Here is a 20661-nt window from a genome sequence, read left to right on the forward strand (position 1 = left end):
AAATAAAGAAAGAAATAAAAGTCAAAGGAGGGACAGGGGGCGGGGGAGGTGGGGATCTTGGGATAAAGTACCAAAATGAAGCTTCTTAAAATAACACAGCATTTAAAACCTTGGCTATTTTTTGAGCTCAGTTTTCTGAATAGGATCAACGAGCGCTCTCGATGAATTACAAGTCTACTGTCTAAATACTCACCTTGCTTTCCGCATTATCGCCCCCTTCTCTCCATCCTGTTAGTCACCAAGACTGACTGCTTGCCTCATCTAAGTCTGCCTGCACCCTGTCTACGACTCTTCCTCGCACACCCATCCCTGCCATCCCTGGCAATGCTCAAGGGGCTCGTGCAGGTCACTGTCCTAACCTCCTAATCGTTCCATCCACTGAGCTGTTTTTAAATTAGCCTCTTCCTGAAAGATGCATCCTAATGTCACTGCTACCTCTCACTTTCTTTTTTTATTAAAAAAAAGGGGGGGACGTTTTATCTTATTTAGCAAGTACAATACCCCTTGAAGAGCAATTTAGATTGAACTGCCTCCCCCAGCAGCCAGCATTTCCTGTTGCCCCCCTAAATGAGCCTCTGGTCTACACAAACGTTTACCTGCCCCCCCAAACCAAGTCCAGTTCACGCTCTGTCGGGGTTCTGACTTGCTCCTGCCACAGCCTGCCCAGCATTGCCCTTCCACAGGCAGAAACAGCTGTCTTTTTCCAAACACAGTTCACCTCCAACTTGGATTCATTTGTCATGAGCTGTGGCTCACATTCTCCCCTTTCCCACTCCCAACCACATCCTAATGCCAGCTCCATGGTACATCTGATCATGTGACACTTATGGCTGCTTTTCATGTGTAAATGGTATCTCTTTGTAAGAGAGTGTCCCTGCTTCTTTAAGCTCCCAACCGTGGCGAAAGAAGCAACAATCCAACATGAGCCACTTAGACTGGCACCAAGTCCCAGGATCCTCAGCATAAGGCTTTCCAACATGGACAACCATGTCAGATGACCTGAAGCCCCTGTGGATTTCTACCTACGTCTCTTTCCAGAGCTCTCGGTGTCTGCAATTCTCCTGTATATATGCATTTGCCTTGAAAACCACTAACTCTTCTCTCAGTTTTAGGACAACACCTAACAACCAGAAGCAACCATCCTTTGCCCCTTCCTCCCTACCCACTTACCTTACTAGCTTGTAAAGTATACCATGGGTTCCACTAAACACCTGGCACCCCTGTGTTCCTCTGCCTACTGTCTCGATCTGTCCTCCAACCTCCCTGACTCATTGCTGTGCAAGTTGGGGTCAGGGACTCTCATATTTATGGCAGTAGAGAGTGTTTACTACCTATCAAATAAATAAACGCACAAACAAGCAAGCTGATGATGAGATGTATTGAGCAAGCCCTGAATTCACTATGGTATCTATCAACATATTGTTGAGTAACATCCCCTAAGCCGCCGCCCACACCACCTACATGCCTATCTGTTTTCAATTTGAAGATCCTTTTAAAAGATTTTTTTAATTTATGTGTGTCCGTGTGATTTTACATGCAGCACATGTATGCAGGTGTCTGTAGAGTCCAGAAGGAAGCCAAGGATCTCCTGAAACCAGGTACAGGAGTTGTGAGGTGTCCAGTCTTGGCTGACCTGCATCCTCTTGCAAGAGCAGCAACTGTTCTTACCCACTAAGCCATCACCCCAGACCCTTCCCCAAATTAATTCTTAAGCACCTACTATATCTCAGAAGTTGGGAGATTCTGGGGGAACAACAACAACAAAAAACAGATTAAGAACCCCTGGCATCCTACCAGCAGAGACAGGCACAGGGGCCGTGGCATTGTTTGGGTGACTGGATTAGAAACAAAGAGAGGGCCTGAGTCAGGCCTCTTCATAAAGGTGAGTGGGGTAACCCTGGCTTGGACCAAAGAAGTAGCTAGAAAGGTGAGCAGTCAAGGATGGGTTTGCTTTATGAGTAGAGCCAACTGTGTGAACCGATGGGCTAGGAAAAGGGAAAGTGGGGGGAGGTAGGATGATCGTAGACTGGGCGTGGGGGGGGGAAGTGGGGGGAGGTAGGATGATCGTAGACTGGGCGTGGGGGGGGTGCTCGTAGACTCCAGTGTGTGCAGCTGTGGAGCAGAACTAAGGGAAGGTGGTGGAAGGATCTGATTTCACAAAGGGTGAGTAACATGGAAGCAATTCCTTAGGTTTGGGTCTTAAAGTTTTAATATGGCACTGTGTATAAATGGCCTTCGCCTTAACAGGGTTCCAATGTAGAAGCTGCCTAGTGCAGGCTTGCATCTTAAACTGATAAAGAAAATAGGAAAGCCATGGACATCTGCAGCCTACATGGCCCCATGAGGCACCACCTTCACATGACACCCCCCCCCCCACAAAAGACCCTGCGAGTTCCCTGCCAAACGCTCAAGTTCTAGTTTCCAAAGGACCAGTGCAGCGTGGCTAAGAAACACCTTGGTTACGAGAGCAGCAGCACTGATATTTATTCTTTTAATTGCACAGATGCAAAATATATGTCAATTAAGTGTCATATGGATACTTAAAGTGTTTTTACCCTAACTCCTAATCTAGTCCAAGGTCAGAGGAAGTGACCTTGACACAGGAATAAGAAAGACCGGGGAATAAAAAAGATCCCAGAGGGGTGACTCAAAATGACTTGAGCCACCTAAGGTTACAAACTGAGAAGGATGAGTAAGAGGCCGGGCTGCCAGGCAGCTTCCTAAGTAGTCCAAATCACCAGCTACTGTATTTAATGCCTATAATTTGGAGGTAAAGCTGGTAACAATGGTTTCTTTCTTTTCATGCACTGAAGTATATGTCTGTGAAACCTAACTGCATTTGGGGATTCCGAAAATGAGACTGTTTATAAACACACAGCGCAGCACTAAGAGCATATAACGACTGTGTCTCTTGCAAAGTAATTTAGTGGCAGTCACAGTGAGTTATAATGCGAGCTCTTGAGTTACCCTTGGACAGCAACAAACCGTTCTCACTCAGTCTGGGAGCCTTTATTCTTTTGCTCTTGCCCTTGCTTGCAGACTCTGAAATAAATAGTTCTTTCCACAGCAGAAACGGCCAGCGTGTCTAAGTCTCAACCAGAACCTGCTATTATGCTTAGGAGTCAAGGCTGCCGTTCCTCCGGATTTTCACAGCCGCTAATCTTCTTGTTCCATTGCAATAACATTTCCAACGTCAGAGCAAAACCAAGAGGAGCAAGACATCCAGGGTTCAGCTTTGTGTCACAGTTAACACGTTATACGTTACACGTCTATGCTATTGTCAAAATATAACACATCGACAGCAAACCCTGAAGCAATCCCAGTGTAACAACAGGTGGGCTGTCAAGGGAGGGCCGAGGTTCATGAACCCAGAGAGGCGACATCAACACATCCAGCCAAAGGCAGGGGCAAACCTATCCTGTTACACTGAGGACGAGAGGCCGGGGAAAAGAGAGGGAAATGCTTATACAAAAAAGCCATCATCTCAGACGGATATGATATATTACAATATATTATCCCTTATCAAACGTCTCCATCATATTGCTCCTGAGTTTTACAGTATATATTTTAAACTTAATTCTACATTCTGAACTGATAGCTATCTTGCTAATTCCCTCAATTCGAACTTTTAATTCAAAACTCGATGTCTTATACCCTCGTTTTCTCTCTCAGATGACTTCGCCCAACCATACACAGGAAATTTGAACACACGAATGTCAGGTCACAAACTGTACCAAACAAGAAAACAGAAAGCGAGGCGTCTCCTACCTATGGTTGTGATAACTGTACCAGCAAAGAAGAAAGAGCTTCCGAGGTCCCAGTGACTAACTTGATTGGAGCTGTTTCCTAAGGGGATAATCCCTGCATTTATTGCTGCCACTATTTGCTGCAAGTTTAAAAAGAGACTTATCAGTACATGGCAATCACACAGCGGTATCAAACATCTCAACTCCCGCCCCAACAACAACAGATTACACACAAGGGATCGACTTTAAGACTTTGACTTTCCTATTTAAAAAGGGCTAAGGGATTAAAACTTTCTTCTGAAAAATGTAGTACCACTTAAATCATGGAAATTTTAGATTTCACAGCAAGTGAGGGGATTGGCGTGGAGCTTCTAATAGCGTGCATGTTCAGTATCATATTTGAACCAACACCTAAGCATATTAGTACTCTCTAGTAAGCAACATGGATTGGTTATATATTTAAATATCAGATTGCAGACTGCATCTAAATAATTCATAATCCTTCATTAACATGCTTATGATTTCAGATGTTAATGGTCATACCAAAGACTGGGCTCTCTACAGGAGCTAAAAGCATATTTCAAAAGATCTGACTGGGGTGAGAAAAAAGTACCATGAAGCCTGTTAGTAAGTTATGTCTATCCTGTTAGATCTACATGCCTGGAATTTACACAGATTCTAATACATTCTTCAAGAAAAATCAGCCAAGGTCTTCATAAGCAGTGCTCATGGAGACCATAGAATCTATCCACTCCATGTGTATGCCCCCGAAGAGGCAGACTGGAAAACAGCAGGACGACCCCTCTGGAAGTGGGAATGATGTGGATTACACCAGAAGACAATGTGTTGCCACAGAGAGGCACTACGGTAGCCAGACTGCATGTTTCTGCTGTGCTTAGAGAAATAAGCTTTATTGTTTAGCTTTCAGATTTTAGAATCTGGAGGATTATCGTTTGCTAGGTGAGGAAAAGTCAGGACAGCAGGCTTGTTTGCAGTGGCATTATGGTGACAAGTCAGGGGAGAATAAAGTACACCCCAGAAATGTGAGCGTGCTCCACTGGCCGCTGGCTGATGGAGCAAGCAAGCACCTAAGACTGCAGTAGATTGCAAATCTCATTTCACGGCTGCTCACAACAGGCAGCCAATCTATAGATGAAAATGACAATACTTGTGTGCAGAGGCAACTGAATCCTTTGTTATTCTTAATTTGACAAGGCATGATCATTGTAAAAATGAAATTAAGAAAACAAGGAAAGATGATGAAAAGTTATTTCATAACACAGATATAATCACTGTTAATGTGATAAGCCGGGTACCCCTGAAAGTCATTTTTGTATATTCTTTGAGAAAGGGTCTTGCTATGTAGCCCAGGCTGGCCTTTAATCTTTCTGCCTCAACCTCCTGATATGTTGTCATTGCAACCACATCTGGTTCAATACACTTTTTATACAGCTAGATTCAAAAACTATGCTAAATGCTGAATTATCCATCCTTACTTAATTATAATAACATGGTGATGAACAAGAAAGAACTGTGTAGTGACTAATGCTAAGCTATTAATAATTTAATGTCCTTACTAGTAATATTTCCCCCTTGTTTCTATTACATAGTCTAGTAATAGGCAGGTGCTGTTATAAATACACTGTATTATAAAATACTGTTTTGTAAATATACTTGGGTATAAATACTTCCCCATTTCCTAACACGTCCCTGGGAAAAATTGCTAGAAATAAATTAGCCACATTACAGGTTATTAATATTTTATGACGCTGAATGGAAAATAGCCACTATGTATCCAGAAGACTTTATGACTCTCCCCCAACAATAGACAAAGGCTTAGCAGTCATCCTAATGCTAATAACCTTTTATCTTCACTGCACTGATAACAGATGTTTGGATGATATATTCTTTATTGTGAATAATACTGGATACTAGTGTTCCACATTCCATTCCATGAATGAAAAAAAGATGCACATACACACACGTGCACAGCATGCAATGAAGCTAGCTCCGAGGAAGCTAATTCTGCTTGTCTGTCATGTTCTTAGTAACAGATACTGAAGGTTCCCCTTCACTGTCACTCTCTGCAGCCTGATGGAGCAGACCTGCAACCCTGGCTACTCCAAGGGCTAAACAAGAAGGGTTGTGGAATTCAAAGCTTGCCTGAGCTACAGAGTGAGTTCAAAGCCATCCTGGGAAAAATAGCAAGACATTGTCTCAAAATGTAAAGATAAAGGCAGAGAAAAAGAGAGGGAGACAGACTAGGGCTATAGCTTGGTACTTACGTGGCACACACTAAGGCTGGGTTATATCCCCAGCAGTAACCACAGACAAAATTAAAAATAAAAATCACGTTCTTTGTAATTTTATGCAAATTTTGCTTCCACAGATCCAACATATTTTAAATGCTATCCAGGCACAACATATACATCTATAACTTCAAGCAGAGGCAGGGGGATTGAGAGCTCAAGGCTCAAGGCTAAGCTATATAGAAAGACCTTGTATGCCTCTCGCTCCCCTTTCTCTCTCTCTCTCTCCCCCTCCCTCCCCTTCTCCGTCTCCCTCCTCTCTTTTGCACTGACTCTCAGCACACACAGACCAAACATTCACGTATTTAAAATACATGAAATCTATAAAAAGGGAAACAAGCAGCCCCATGGTGCTCTAAACTTCCTACCGAGGCCACTGCTTAAATCTTCACGTCATCCCAGGTGACACAGTTGGGGTGTGGTTCCATATTCCGTACACACCTAGATGATTAGTTTTAAAGAATCTACCTTTTTCCGTTTTAAGTTAAAATTTATTCACCAGCGCTAACTGCACCAGTGTCTGTTTCTCGTCTTTTTTTTTTTTTTTTTTAACCAGGGCTTAAAAGATTTTGTCTCAGAGCCATGTTACAGCCTCACCACTTACTGAAGAAATCAATAAGTTTTTATTTTGTATGTTTAAATTATAAACATTGATGTTTACTGCAGCATATAGTGAGAAGAAAGGCAGCTTTACGATTTTATAAATACTTTTAATACCTGGCTTAACACATGACAAATGTATCCTAATACACACTTCCACGGTCAATCTGTTGGGGCAGCCCATCACCCAATCTCCAGGAAACTGTAGTGCACACAAATAAAACAGAACACAAAAGACAAAAACACCCTTCCTGATACTGAAAAAATTGCTTTGGGGACTGGTGAGATGGAGCAGTGGTTGAAAACATGTAAGGCTTTTGCAGAAGACGTGGGCTTGCTTTGTGACCCCCCAGGTGGCTCACTCACAACTTCCTGTAACTACGGTCCAGGGGATCCGACGCCCTCTTCTGGCTCCCTCAGGCACCTACACTCTCATGCACATACTCACGTAAGACACATAATCAAATAAATCTTTAAAAAATGAACAGCAATTGATTTGACATTGTCATAGGTCAAAGAAGTTCCTAGGGACCAAGTTGGAGAAGCACCGCTTGAACTCATTGCCTCTTTCTGTTTGTTCGTATTTGTTTTCTACCTGGGGAAAAAGCTTGCTTCTGTATTATGGCCTTTTATTTCATGTTATTCAATAGCCATGCTCTATTGCTTTTCATCTTTTCATCGGAACTCCCACAACAAAATTGAATACGAACAAAGAAACCAGCGTCTTTGTCAAGACACTGGGTCAGTTCCTAGCACCCATATCACGGTTCCAGGCCATCTGATGTCCTCTTCTGGAGTTCACAGACGCCTGCACTCACATCTGCAGGCATCCAAAGTATAAAAATAAAATCCATGTTTTATCAACAAATCTTAATAAAAGGCATAAAGCTTCTGCTAAGAAGGTCCATTCCGGGACATAAATGTGCCTGTCCTAGACCAGTTCAGGCACCTCTGTTGACCGTTACAGATGGGCTAGGGCACAGGTGACCAGGCTGTGCCCTAAGGCTGCGGAGTCGTTTTCAGAATCTGAACTCATGGTGGCAACTGACACTTGTCACAGATCCTGCTCTGGGGATACCATTTCTTCCTTAAATGAGCTAAACAGGCCTTTGAACATATTTAAGATTGGAATAACAACAGAAAGTGCATAATAAGAGATGTGATTCTTATTAAACAGAAATCAAACAAAAAAAGTTATTACTTCATATGCCCTTAATTCTAGTGAATCCATAGGCTGTATGGCTTAAACTGAAATTGGAAAGATGGCCCAGCAGTTACGGGCACTGCTGCTCTTCCGGACCTGGGTTCCATTCCCAGCACGCACATCATGTCTCACAACTGTCTGTAACTCCAGCCCCAGGGGATCCAACACCCTCTTCTGACCTCCCCCAGCACTAGGCACACATATGCTACACAGATAAACATGCAGACAAAACACTCAAACACACAAAATAAAACAAAAATACTTTTCAAAACATCAAGGCATCATAGATATGAATGGAATTTTGCTGCTACTGCTGTTTTGAGACAGGGTCTCTTTAAACTGCATTTGTTATGTAGCTGAGCTTAACCTTGAACCTTCGACTCTCCCACCTCCATACCCCCACACATCCTCCAAATTTTGGGATTATAGTATAGTGGTATTTTAGGGTAATGCAGCTGCTAGCAGGTTACTCTGGAGGGAAGAACTTCACTGTTATTAACCATGGGGCCCACACTGGTCCCTGAGCTAACAGCACTATAGGCATAGGAACAAGAACTGTGTGCCCCACCCTACCCTCACCCCCAAAACACTTCCAGTGAGAGATCAGAAAGGAGTATAGCTCAAATTTTAATTGTTCCTAATAATAAAAACCCAGAGTCAGATATTAGGGGGTGAAAATGAAGAGATCAGAAAAGCAGATCAGTCAGCCACTAGAGAGTTCTCACTTTTACCAACGCTCAGACTGAAGCAGTGATCCTGTCTCTATGAATTCTCAGACTGCTACTGTCCCTAGGAAACCTCGGACTGCACCTGAGCTCCTGTCTCCTCCCGCCTTATATTCCTTTCTCTGCCAAGCCATATCACTGTTTCCACCTCCCTAGTGCTGGGATTAAAGGCATGTGATCCCAAGTGATGGGATTAAAAGTGTTAGCCACCACTGGGTGGTGGTGATGCATGTCTTTAATCTCAGCACTTGGGAGGCAGAGGCAGGCAGATCTCTGTGAGTTTGAGGCCAGTGTGGCCTATAAGAACTAGTTCCAGGACAGGTACCAAAGCTACAGAGAAACCTTGTCTCAAAAACAAACAAAAAACAACAAAAAAAGTGTTAGCCACCACCACCTATCTGTTTCTCTTTGAGACTGTATCAATCTATGTAGCCCAGGGTATCCTTGAACTCACAGAGATTGCTCTGCCTCTTTAGTGCTGGGATTAAAGGTATATGTCACTATAGAAGAATTAGAAAGAATACAGTCACAACCAAGTTATATTTTTTATATTTTACAGATATTTCTTCAACATGTCCATTTATTCAGAGACAAGCGTCAGTTTGTCCTGCAAATCAAAGAAGAAGCATCAGCCTTGTAAAAACACAGATAAGACAACAAAGACAAGGAGGGCAAAAGACTTTCAACTTCACAGAGGGACAACAGCAAGCCAATCCCTGAAGTGGTTGACTTAGCAGAATGGGAGCCCACCCTGTCACTTCGTCTTGTTCTTTTCTGTGCCTGTGAAGAGGTGAGATGTCAGCCTGTCTCTCGGATGAAGCTCACAGATCTTAGAAATACAAAGAGACAGAGGTAGAGCTACGGTCAGCAGCCACAGTGCCTGACCATGTGGGGGGGGGGCAGGCTTTAACTAGCCACCGCAGGGCTCTGATGCGAAGTAGAGGCTTGGGAGTGAACGGAAGACTCAGCAGGTGAACTTGCCAGAAGGACTTCCCCACAGATGCTGGAAACTTACTCTACATGCAGGCAAAAAGCTCTTGGCCAAATCCCCTGGAGACTGGTGCCCTCTCCTAGTTACCAACACAGATCTCTGGGCCCATGACCGCATTTGCAGTGGAGGCCAACAGGACACTTGATAAACACCTTGGGGGGAACTCTTTCTAGTTGTGCACGCATGTAGTTGTGCACACATGTAGCTGTGCATGCATGTAACTGAAGTGACAGGATTGCTTGGTTGATGATGATCAAAATCACTTTCCAGGAGCTGGAGTGATGGCTCAGAAGGAGCGTGAAGACTCAGGTATGGCGGTGTATACCTGCTACCACAACACTCAGGAGGTAGAGGCAAGAAGACCAGAAGCACAAGGCTAACTTCAACTAGCAGGTATACATGAGATTAACTCAACATAACAAAGAAAAGGAAAAAGAAAAAAATGTGTGTGTCCCATGAAAAAGAAGCAGAGTGTGTGTCTTCACTCCGTTCCACGTGGTTTAAGGAATGACGAGGGTCATAAAGACATGACAGAAAAATCTTGGTCTCCGACGGTGTTGGCTTTAGAGTCAACGTGCCTGAGTGAGACTGTGATTGTTCATTCTTGTGCTGTGAGAATCAATGCAGCAATGCCTTCTGCCATATTGGAACTCTACCTGACTTTGGCATCAGGCATTGGTGAGACACACGTTTCTTCCCTGGGCCCACAGGCTGGCACATCCTTAGAATTCAAAGGAAGCTTGTAGTCAGAGTATGCTTCCCCTACGGTGACGGCTAGCAAAGATGTCCATGTCACACATTCCTAAAGTGGCTATGCTTGGAAAAGACCCGAGGAGTGTACTGCTTTTAAATTGGTCTTACTATAAATTTAAAAGTGAAAATGCTCTCCAAATCTGGTTATACTTCGCCTGCGTTGCAGGCATGCCCCACTATGCCTACACATGCCAAAGCCAGAGAAGGGCCCGGGCATTCTGCTCCTTCACTGCCCATCATTTCCCTTGAGACGGGGTCTCTCACTGAACCTGGAGCTCACCACTTTTGTCTAGGCTAGACCCAGTGATCCTCCCACCTCTGTCCCCAAACAGCTCAAGGGTTCCAGGCTGCATAGCCGTGCTCAGCTTTTACATGGTACTGGGGATCTAAATTCAAATCCTCATGCTTGCTCGACAAGTGTTCTTACCCCTGAGCCATTTCCCAGGTCCCACGTTCACCTTTTCCCCACCCTCAGACTCCCGCGTCCCTCAGAGCAATACAGAAAGTCCTGAATGCCTTCTACAAATTCTTCCTGGAGTAATCATTAGTGCTTCATTTAATACCTAAAACCCTAAACAATACCTAAAACCCTGAAAGCAGGGCTGTACTAATATTTTAAACATTTAAGAAGACATTTTAAAGTTTTATTTATGTGTATGTGTGCCTGGGTGAGTTTATGTCTGGCCATCTGTGTGCTGGTGCCCACAGAAGCCAGAGGAAGGTGCTGGATCTCCTGTAACTGGAACCACAGGCAGTTGTGAGCCTCCTCATGTGGGCGCCGAGAAGCCAGGTCCTCTGCACGAGCTGGGAGCACTCTCAAATACCGAGCCATCTCTCCAACCCCAATTTGAGCATTTTCAATGAAAACATCTGTAGCCCAGTTGTTTGTTAGTAAGATGGTAATTGCCTCTTAGGGTGCAGCAATGATGTACAAAAAAAAAAAAAAAAAAATAGGTTCAACAGAAACTCCCCAACTGAGAACTCAGGAATGATCCATTTGTTCCTCTTTTCAAAGGATATTATCTCTAAGAAAATTGCTAACAATGGTAAAGCCATTTATACTGACAGGTGCGTGGTTAGACAGTTCCTTCAACATAAGCATTCTCCCGTCAGGTTTCTATAATGCATAATAATAGACTTTCATCTGCAGCCACTCGCTCTTGGGGAAACCATATCTACCTGAGAAATTCCTTGTATGTATTTATTCCATATATATATATACATATATATACATATATATATATATCCATATATATATATATATCACATGTATTTTGATAATATTCCTTATAAAAGGAAATCAAGCTGGGCGATGGTGGCGCACGCCTTTAATCCCAGCACTCAGGAGGCAGAGGCAGGCGGATCTCTGTGAGTTCGAGACCAGCCTGGTCTACAGAGCTAGTGCCAGGACAGGCTCCAAAGCCACAGAGAAACCCTGTCTCAAAAAACCAAAAAAAAAAAAAAAAAAAAAAAAGGAAATCAAGTTCCACGCTTACAGTACCGCATCTCATACCATCACCCACACAGGCAAGGCTATTTTGAAAGCCTTGAAGGAAACCAAAATAATACATGGCACCTGCATTGTCCACGACTTAGTGAGAAGGTAACGGTGGGTGCCACTGTGATTTATTATTGCAGCATGAGGATAATCACACCTCCTCGGTGACACACAGTCATGCGGAGACACTACAGCCAGAAGCTGCAGGCTTAAGCACCTAGCCCTTCACCTCTGGTTACATGGCAGCATGGTGGTAGCCTGATTCTCGATGATCTTGAAGTTTGTCATTACAAAACCAATTATCTCACACAATATATTTCCATCATATTCTTCCCCCTCTTCCAACTTCCCTCAGGTCTTCTCCACCTTCCTACCCACCCAACTTCATGGAGGTTTTAATCTCCCTTCAAATAAAGAAAAAGGAAATCAAATGAACAAAGCAAAACAACAAAAAACCCAATGAGACAAAAAGAAAATAACGAAACAAAACCCCACAAAATTAACAGAACATGGAGTCCATTTGTGTGGGTCAGCTGTTACTGGGCATGCAGCCTGCCTTGGGGGATGATGTGTATACTGAGAGACACTCCACTGAGGAAAAGTGGTTTTCTCTTTCCCAGCAGGTGTCAATTGAAAATAACCTCTTGGGCAGGGCTGGGGCTTCATGTCTCCTTCCTCTTCCACCTTCTCCATGCTCCATGCTGTGATTGTGTCTGCTCTGAACCTGTGCAGGCCTTGAACATGATGTCAGCTTTGCTCTGCGTCCTGGTGTGACTGGAAGGTGCCATTGTCTTGAACTCGTCCGCCTCCTCTGGCCCTTCCGCTGTTTCTGCCACCTCTTCCGCAAAGCTCTCGGAGACTCGCAGGGAGGTTAGTAAAGACATCCTACTTAGAGAAGTGCTTCAAAGTCTCTAGTCTCTGCACACTGTGCAGCTGGGGGTCTCTGGGCTAATTATTATATTCTCAAAAAGGGAACCACTTTGAAAGGCCATGCATTCCCCCGAGAGTATCTCAGGATGGACCTTGCTAGGGAACCACTTTGAAAGGCCATGCATTCCCCCGAGAGTATCTCAGGATGGACCTTGCTCTTTCAGGCTTGGATTCCCACACCACTGGGGGAGCCTGGGAAACCTTGAATGACATGTCGGAGCAATGAAGAAACGCTGCATTGGATTCCCCACTTCTGAAATTTGCTAGACACACTTGCATAGAATGTTATTTATAGACAGCCATGATGTGAGGAGGGCCTCCTCCGAGGCCACGGGTAGTCTCCCTCGCAGAAGCTACTTCTCTGTTCACTATACACAGAGCAGAATGAAATCCCTCCAGTGGACAGCAGTACATGGCTTTACTTTATAAAACTGAGACGGAACAGAAAGGTAGGGGAAACTATGGATAAGGGCAATGGAAGGGAGCCCCTTCTCTCTAGTCTTGTTGATTGACAGACGAGGAGCAAGGACTCCGGAGCAGTCAACAAGGCTCAAGGCCTTTCTTACTTCCCAGATTAAAACCCACAATTTCTAGGACTCTTACCAGAGCCCCTGTACATCCTAGTGGGCACTGGCTTTACTCTGTCAGATGATAATCCTGCCCAAGGCATCTCAGAGGCATGCAATAATCTCAACTCATCAAAAGGAAGAAATGTGAAGAAAAGATTCTTAGATATAAGGACCTCTGAGATGCAAACATTAACACATCTGATCTGCAGCTTTCCCTGAGGAAAGACCACACACCTGCCTGACCATGCCCAGTCCCTCCCCTGAGTCTCTCTTTCTGTTAACCATCATGCTTAAAATTTATATCAAATATCTTTTTAAGATATATTTTTATGTGTATGAGTGCTTTTGCCTGTTTATATTCAAGTGTACCGAGTGTGGCCCTGGTGCCCACAGAGACCAGAAGAGGATCCTGGACCTCCTGGAAATGGAATTAAGGAAGGTTGTGAGCCACCGTAGGTGGGTGCTGAAAACTAAACCTGAGTCCTCTGCAAGAAGAGCAAGTGCTCCTAACCACTGAGCCATCTGTCAGCCCCACATACCAAAATATCTTTAATAATCCCCACCCATCTCTTCTTCACACTGGTTCTTCCTGTACGTGAAGACCAACAATCTGGTTTTACTTGCATTGCAGTCCCTAAAACGGTAGGGGAATCCCTCGGGCCGCTGCAGCAACCAGGTGGAGATATGGCTCCATCCCATTGCTGCTGGCAAAGCCAAAGCCTCCCCCAAGCCGCATCCTTCACACCATAGAGAATAAGCCTAGGAGCCAGATCTATACTCCCCCTTTGCCCCTTCATGATATTCTGGCATTTGATGTAAAGCACGGCTTTCCTGAGTGGGGTGATCTCGACAGCGCCCAAGTCCTGAACACCCTGAAGATCCACCAGGGGAGCAGACAGCATCTTGACATCACATGGCACCAGCAATACACTTTTCAAAAATATTCTAGCTGTGAACTGAAGGTCCCAGAAATAAAACTACATCTGTGCAAAAAGATTCTACAAAACCAACTAGTTGATTAGAGTTCTTGACCATGAACAGTTGGGATGCTGTGGGTCCACAGTCACGTTATCTGGGCTGCCTTTGGTCCTTTCTTCAGCCACTTATTGCCAGCCTCTATGTCTTATCCCACAACATGTCAACTGCTGATCAAGAGCCTTTGGATGTGCTCGTTTATCAGACCTCTAGCTCCCACCAACCCCAAAACTAAAAATCCCTCAGACTGCACCGAGACCCAGTACGCTAGGTTCCCTGCTTTGTTTTGAACTGCCTACACGATGTTCCCATGACTTTCCTTTGTTCTACAATGATTTTAAAAACTATGAAATGACTTCCACTTTAGCATATGTTATCTGTGGAAACTGAAACTGTGTTCCTGCCAGAGATCACTCACACACAGTTCTAGAATAAGCTCTCTCCCTTATTTGAGATGAGAGCTGAGCTTTGCATTGATACAACCAACAGTAACTGGGTTGAAAGATATAAAATCACTAATATCTGAAATTTTGTGGCATGCAAGATGGCAACTTAAACCTGGTGTGCAAAAGGGTAGGGTGGCGTGTCAATGCGCAGAGTATAATGACTTCACGCTTTTCCCTGCAGTGTGATGCCCGTTCCTGCAGAACTGGCACTAATTCAAGTTAAAACTCATGTCCCTGGGAAAGTTATCTTCGGAAAATTCTCACTGGCTACTGAATTCGAGTGGAAAAGTCAAATTGTGTCCAATATCCGCTCATATCTGATAAATTTTGATAATTGGGCATTGCATGTTCATGACTTGATATCAAACATTACATTTTAATTTGCATATATCCCATCCTCTAATGGAAAGTGGGTTTGTCGCTCATCACATGAAACTTTGCTTTTCAGAAGTTGTGTAGCCTTGTGGGGCGGGCACTTGTCTGGCTACCCCACCCTAAGTCCCAGGGATGTACATAATTTTAAAAAAGAAATAGAAATGCCACTGTTGTGTCTCACGTCCCAGAGTGTATTCTGTAAGGAGGGAAATGTAAATAATCTTTCAGTTTATTGATCAATATTAGAAACAATTTGAATAGAAATGCATTTCATATTTTGTTTTTAAAATGGGCTTTGAGGGACAAGATGGCCCAAACTTAACCCTTTTACATAAAATGAAGCCTAGCTCTTCTGACATAAGGGCAGTCTTCACGCTTCTTGGGAGGACGATTCCACACAGACTCCGAAGCCACACTCAGGCTACCTCCTCACGACTTCCTCTCTATTTCAGGACTGTGCATTTGCAGGTCACAACTATTTTTATTTGGGCTAGTGAGGTAGGCAGCTTGTGTATTGCTCTCTTTGAAGTGCGAGCTGAGTTACTATTAGTAGAAACAGAACTTTAAAATCCAAGACAGAGACAACGGGGCTGGAGGTGGGTGTCATCAGAGGGCCAGAAAGGAACAGTGACACTGCTGGGGATCCCAGCTGCTTTCTCCGGGCATGTGCACCTAAGATCTTTAATGATGGAAATAGTGTTCAGTTGACTGGAGGTTCAGAAAACAGAGCACTGAAAAGAGAAATAACGCCTAGTCCCTAAACCAGAGTGGGTTTTGACACATACGCGTATTTATTTCTTAGTATCCGTAGCCCTTACATCTTTCTTCGCCTGTTGTCACACAGCATGAGCATGTTCTCAAGCATTTTTTTTTTTTTGGTTTTTCGAGACAGGGTTTCTCTGTGGTTTTGGAGCCTGTCCTGGCACTAGCTCTGTAGACCAGGCTGGTCTCGAACTCACAGAGATCCGCCTGCCTCTGCCTCCCAAGTGCTGGGATTAAAGGCGTGCGCCACCACCGCCTGGCCATTCTCAAGCATTTTAACATATTCACAGCTACTCCCTTTTTAGAAGTGATTTGCCTGTATGCATGAGGCCAGAGCAGGGCATCGGATCCCCTGGAATGGGAGTTACAGACAGTTCTGCGTCGCCATACAGGGCTAGGAATTGAACCCAGATCTTCTGGAAGAGCAGCCAGTGGTCTTAACCTCTGAGTCATCTCAGAAGCCCCTAGCCCTGTTGTTGAGACCGGATCTCACTGTGTAGCTCTGGCTTCCCTAGAACTTAATATACAGACCAGAGTGGCCTCCATGTCGCAGAGTTCTACCTGACTCTGCTCTGGAGAGCTGGGATTCTAGGGGGTATGTCACCACTTTTAATAATGTTGGCATCTCCCCATTAACTGCAGGTAACCTATTTACACTGGATATATTCAGATACATTAATGCAATTAGTATCCGAGTGCCAGGGGTTGATGGAAAAGATGGTGTATATATAAATCAAGGGCTGAATTCCAGCCACTCAATGAAATGAACACAGTGTAGCCAGAGAAGATAAAGACCCTTGAGTCCTTGCAAAGCTGAAAAGGCTGGAAGAGCACAGATGAAGCACACATGGGGGCAGAGGTGCCAGATGTGCACTCTCCCACTCTGCCCAGATGCCAGCGTGCTGTGTGTAATGATAATACTTATGGAATATTAAACATTATCTTCCTGGCCATTTTCCAACCCTGCCTGTGTGTGGTGGTGGGGTTAACCAAAGAAAAGGAAAAGATAGAGAGAGGGGAAAGTGGAGAAAGAGAAGGGAAAACTGAAGAATATGTAGAAGGAAAGCAGCCAGGAGCCATTCAAGCAGCAAGGGAGAAAAGGCTCTAGAAGAGGGAAGAGGGCAAGCTACGGTCACGTGCTGTCCTAGGAGATCCCCTTAAAGACAGTCTTCAAAAGAGGTGTAGGCGGCAGGAGAAAGAAGCTGGGTGTCAGCAGCTAAGAACGTATTTTTATGATGTTTTTCGTACAGAGTGCTGCAACAACCAACATATATGTACATGTTATAGCTCCGAAGTCTAGGTTTCTAAACTGTTGAGAAGAAACAAGCTAAGCCAGGTGTGGCACCCTGTGCCTGCAATTCCGGTGCTTAGCGGGTGGAGACAGGAGGCGTTTCAGCCAAAGGCCAACATCAGCTACATAGTAAATACCAGACTTGCTGGGCTACACGAGACGCTGTCTCAAAAGAAAATAAAGAGGAGGATTAATTATTAATCTAAAGTGTGACAAAGGAATCTTTACATGGCCAGTTAATAGCATGCACAGCCCTTCTCAAATTAGGAAAATTATATTTGCTTTGTCCAGTAGAAAGTCACTGATCTCTGCCTAAGCCACCTGACTTTCCAATACATTTTAGCCTGTGTATCTACAACAGAGCCACGCTTATACAAGAGGGGCATCATCTGGCTGTATAGAGGTCATCATGGGAAAATAAATAGAGAACATATTCAAGTTTCTGCAAAACAGTGATCTTTTCTAATTTATAGACAAATTGGCATTCCCCCTCCCCTTCTTGAACACATAACAAAAAAAAAATCATGGCTGTGTGTATGCTGGCAAGTTACCAATAATAAGGACCTGTTAGCAAGACCAATATGTGAATCAGCAGATCCCTACCAGACAAACCAGTCAGCAAAAGAAACAAAAAGGTTCTCCAGTACGATCGGCAGATCCTGTTTCAGGGCAGGGAGAAAGTCTGTGTGTCACATACCCTCACCCGGAATGACTCAGTTCTGTCACCCAGCCTCTGGGCTTCAGACCCCCGGCACAGAGTCTTAGCACACTGCAGAGGACTTTCCCAGCAGCGCGCTAACACCGCAGAGAACAAGCAGCCTTCAAAACTCTCTCAGACGGCTTACTTTTCCTGGCACAGAGTCACAAAATCAAGACAGCAAAAATAATGCCCAAGGAACAGCCCCTACCATCGTACTTCATACTAATCTTGGCTTCTTAGCCTCTCTCCAGACAACCCAGCCACTCACCAATCCTGGGAAATACTAAACTGGTTGAAGCAACCCCAGTGAAACTCATGGGTATGTCATACATACACATATACACAATACACACAAGTATATATACACACACATCAACTCAAGTGAAACTCATGGGTATGTCATACATACACATATACACAATACACACAAGTATATATACACACACATCAACTCAAGTGAAACTCATGGGTATGCCATACATACACACATACACAATACACACAAGTCTATATACACACACATCAACTCAAGTGAAACTCATGGGTGTGTCATACATACACACACATACACAATACACACAAGTGTATATACACACACATCAACTCAAGTGAAACTCATAAGTGTGTCATACACACATGCACATACATAAAAACCCCAGTGAAACTCATAGGTGTGTCATACACACATATACACACACAACAACCCCAGTGAAACTCATGGGTGCATCATACACACATGCACATACACACACGTGTATATATACATACATACCAACCCCAGTGAAATTCATAGGTGTGTAATACACACATACACACACATAAACACACATGTATATACACACACATCAACCCAAGTGAAACCCATAGATGTGTCATACATATACACACCAGCCCCAGTGAAACTCATAGCTCGCGCTCTCTCTCTCTGTCTCTCTCTGTCTCTGTCTCTCTCTGTCTCTCTCTCTCTCACACACACACACGCACGCACGCACGCGCACACACATATAATATATGAAAGTAGAGGGAGTCTGGTGGAGGATCAGCACAAGAAAGGGAAGAAAAGAAGGCACAGTGGGGGATGTGAACATGACCAGCACATACTATGTACATGAACGAAATGATTACAAAAGGCCCGCTGTTATGCATAAATCACATATGCTAAAGTAAGAACTCTATCTTGTGGTGAGACAGGACTAAACAGAGCTCCTCCTACTTTCTCGAGGTCCCCATGTCACCTGTCTGGGAATTGTCATACAAACGTGCAATTAAACTCTTCCCTCAGGCAGCACTCAGGCTGACAGGAGAGCATCTCCAGACAGCCACCAGTGCAATAAATGCATCTGACACCTCCGCTCACACAGGGTACGTAGGTCACTCCTATTTGCCTGACTGTCCATCCTCATTCACGCAAGGTGCCAAGTTCAAGAGGATTTCAGCAGGAGGATGAACAGTCCCCACTGTGGCAGGGGTAGAATTGTGGAAATCCCCTTGCTAAAGCCACTGATGGAGCCATCAGATACGCCAGCCTGCCCGGGCATCTCAGCAGCCTTTGCTTTCCTGCCTCCTTACCCCACAGCCAAGTCATCTTTTCCTGCTGGAGAGACAGGAAATAGGTAGGGGACCTTAAAACTGCACGGGAGAACCATGGAGGCCCAAACCTGTCTCGGCTTTGCTTTGCGTGGTTCTCAGCAGTTACCTACCCTGGTCCTATTCATCCATCAGGCTGTGACCCCTAACACATCCATTAGTACGCCATTTCCCTAGGGCTCTACCATGTTATAAATGCAAACCCCAACTAAAGGGGTAAGGTGCTAACGACCAGCTTTTTATCTTCTTCCGTTTTCCAGAATCTAGGACGTTGGTGACCTTTAACCCTGCTTGGTCTTCAGTTCTCTGTACTCAGAAGCCCAAAGTCTGTCAGCCTCAAGAGCGGACCACAGAAGCTGCTCTTTTCATTACCACAGACAGTCACTATTTGCAGATTTATTTTTTCTAAGACACCTAAAATAATTTGAAATTGGCTTATGTATATCTACTCAAAAACATACTTATTGTTTCTATAGTAACAACAATGGTCCCCTGAGTTGTTCATTACATTATAACCCTAAACTTCAAGGAAGATGAGGCCAGCAAGACTGTGGGACAGGAGAGCACTCCCCTCTTCAGCCTCTCACTGATGCTGGACTCAATAACATACCCACTCCCATTATAGGGAAACAGGAGCCATGTATGGGTCTCCTGCACCCTGGGAAATCAAAGAAAAATTCACAGTGCTTGCTTGTCATGGCCCACCAAACACAACCCTAGTTCAGTTCTGGCCTATGAAAAAAACTTCCATTTCCCTTCTGCTCCATGAGGAGAGAGAGGGGGACTCACGTAATTGTCGAATTGGGGGCCAACCAAAGAGCTGGCTTCTGTGGCTAACAAGGAGCACTGAGTCCAAAGGCCTGGGAAAGGCTAGTAATTGCTGGCCCACGAGCCTCCTGTAATCCTACAGAGAGACACTAGAGGGAGGAAGAGACTTGACGCTTGGGTTGGGGGGAAATGGGTCCATTGCTAGCTAATAATTTACAGGCATCCAGTGAAGAGCATCGACTATGGTCTCAGGAGCTTTGGCTGGGTAGAGGAAGTCTTCCTGTAAGAACTGAGCTCAAACTCCTCCGAGGGGTGGGGTCATGGACTATGTTGTTCAATGTGTAGGGGCCGTCATGAAAGTTTCAAAGTACATAAAGAAAGAGGGAACCATGATCCAATCAAAATTGATGGGTGTTTAAATAACCAGACATG

General features: G+C 44.4%; 1 protein-coding gene across 5 annotated transcripts in view; it reads right to left on the reverse strand.

The window, feature by feature from the left end:
* Positions 1-20661, reverse strand: part of Kcnk2 (potassium two pore domain channel subfamily K member 2) — a 189412-nt gene that overhangs the window by 80739 nt on the left and 88012 nt on the right. For 4 of the 5 annotated variants that reach the window (XM_026779815.1, XM_005348857.2, XM_026779816.1 and 1 more), the window contains exon 3: positions 3769-3886. The exons of the other annotated variant lie outside the window; for it this stretch is intronic. In XM_026779815.1, the coding sequence (XP_026635616.1) occupies positions 3769-3886 (118 nt within the window). The remainder of the gene's footprint in view (positions 1-3768; positions 3887-20661) is intronic. 5 annotated transcript variants of the gene reach the window in all.

The sequence above is a fragment of the Microtus ochrogaster genome, chromosome 6 (assembly GCF_000317375.1).
Source record: "Microtus ochrogaster isolate Prairie Vole_2 chromosome 6, MicOch1.0, whole genome shotgun sequence".
NCBI lineage: Eukaryota > Metazoa > Chordata > Mammalia > Rodentia > Cricetidae > Microtus > Microtus ochrogaster.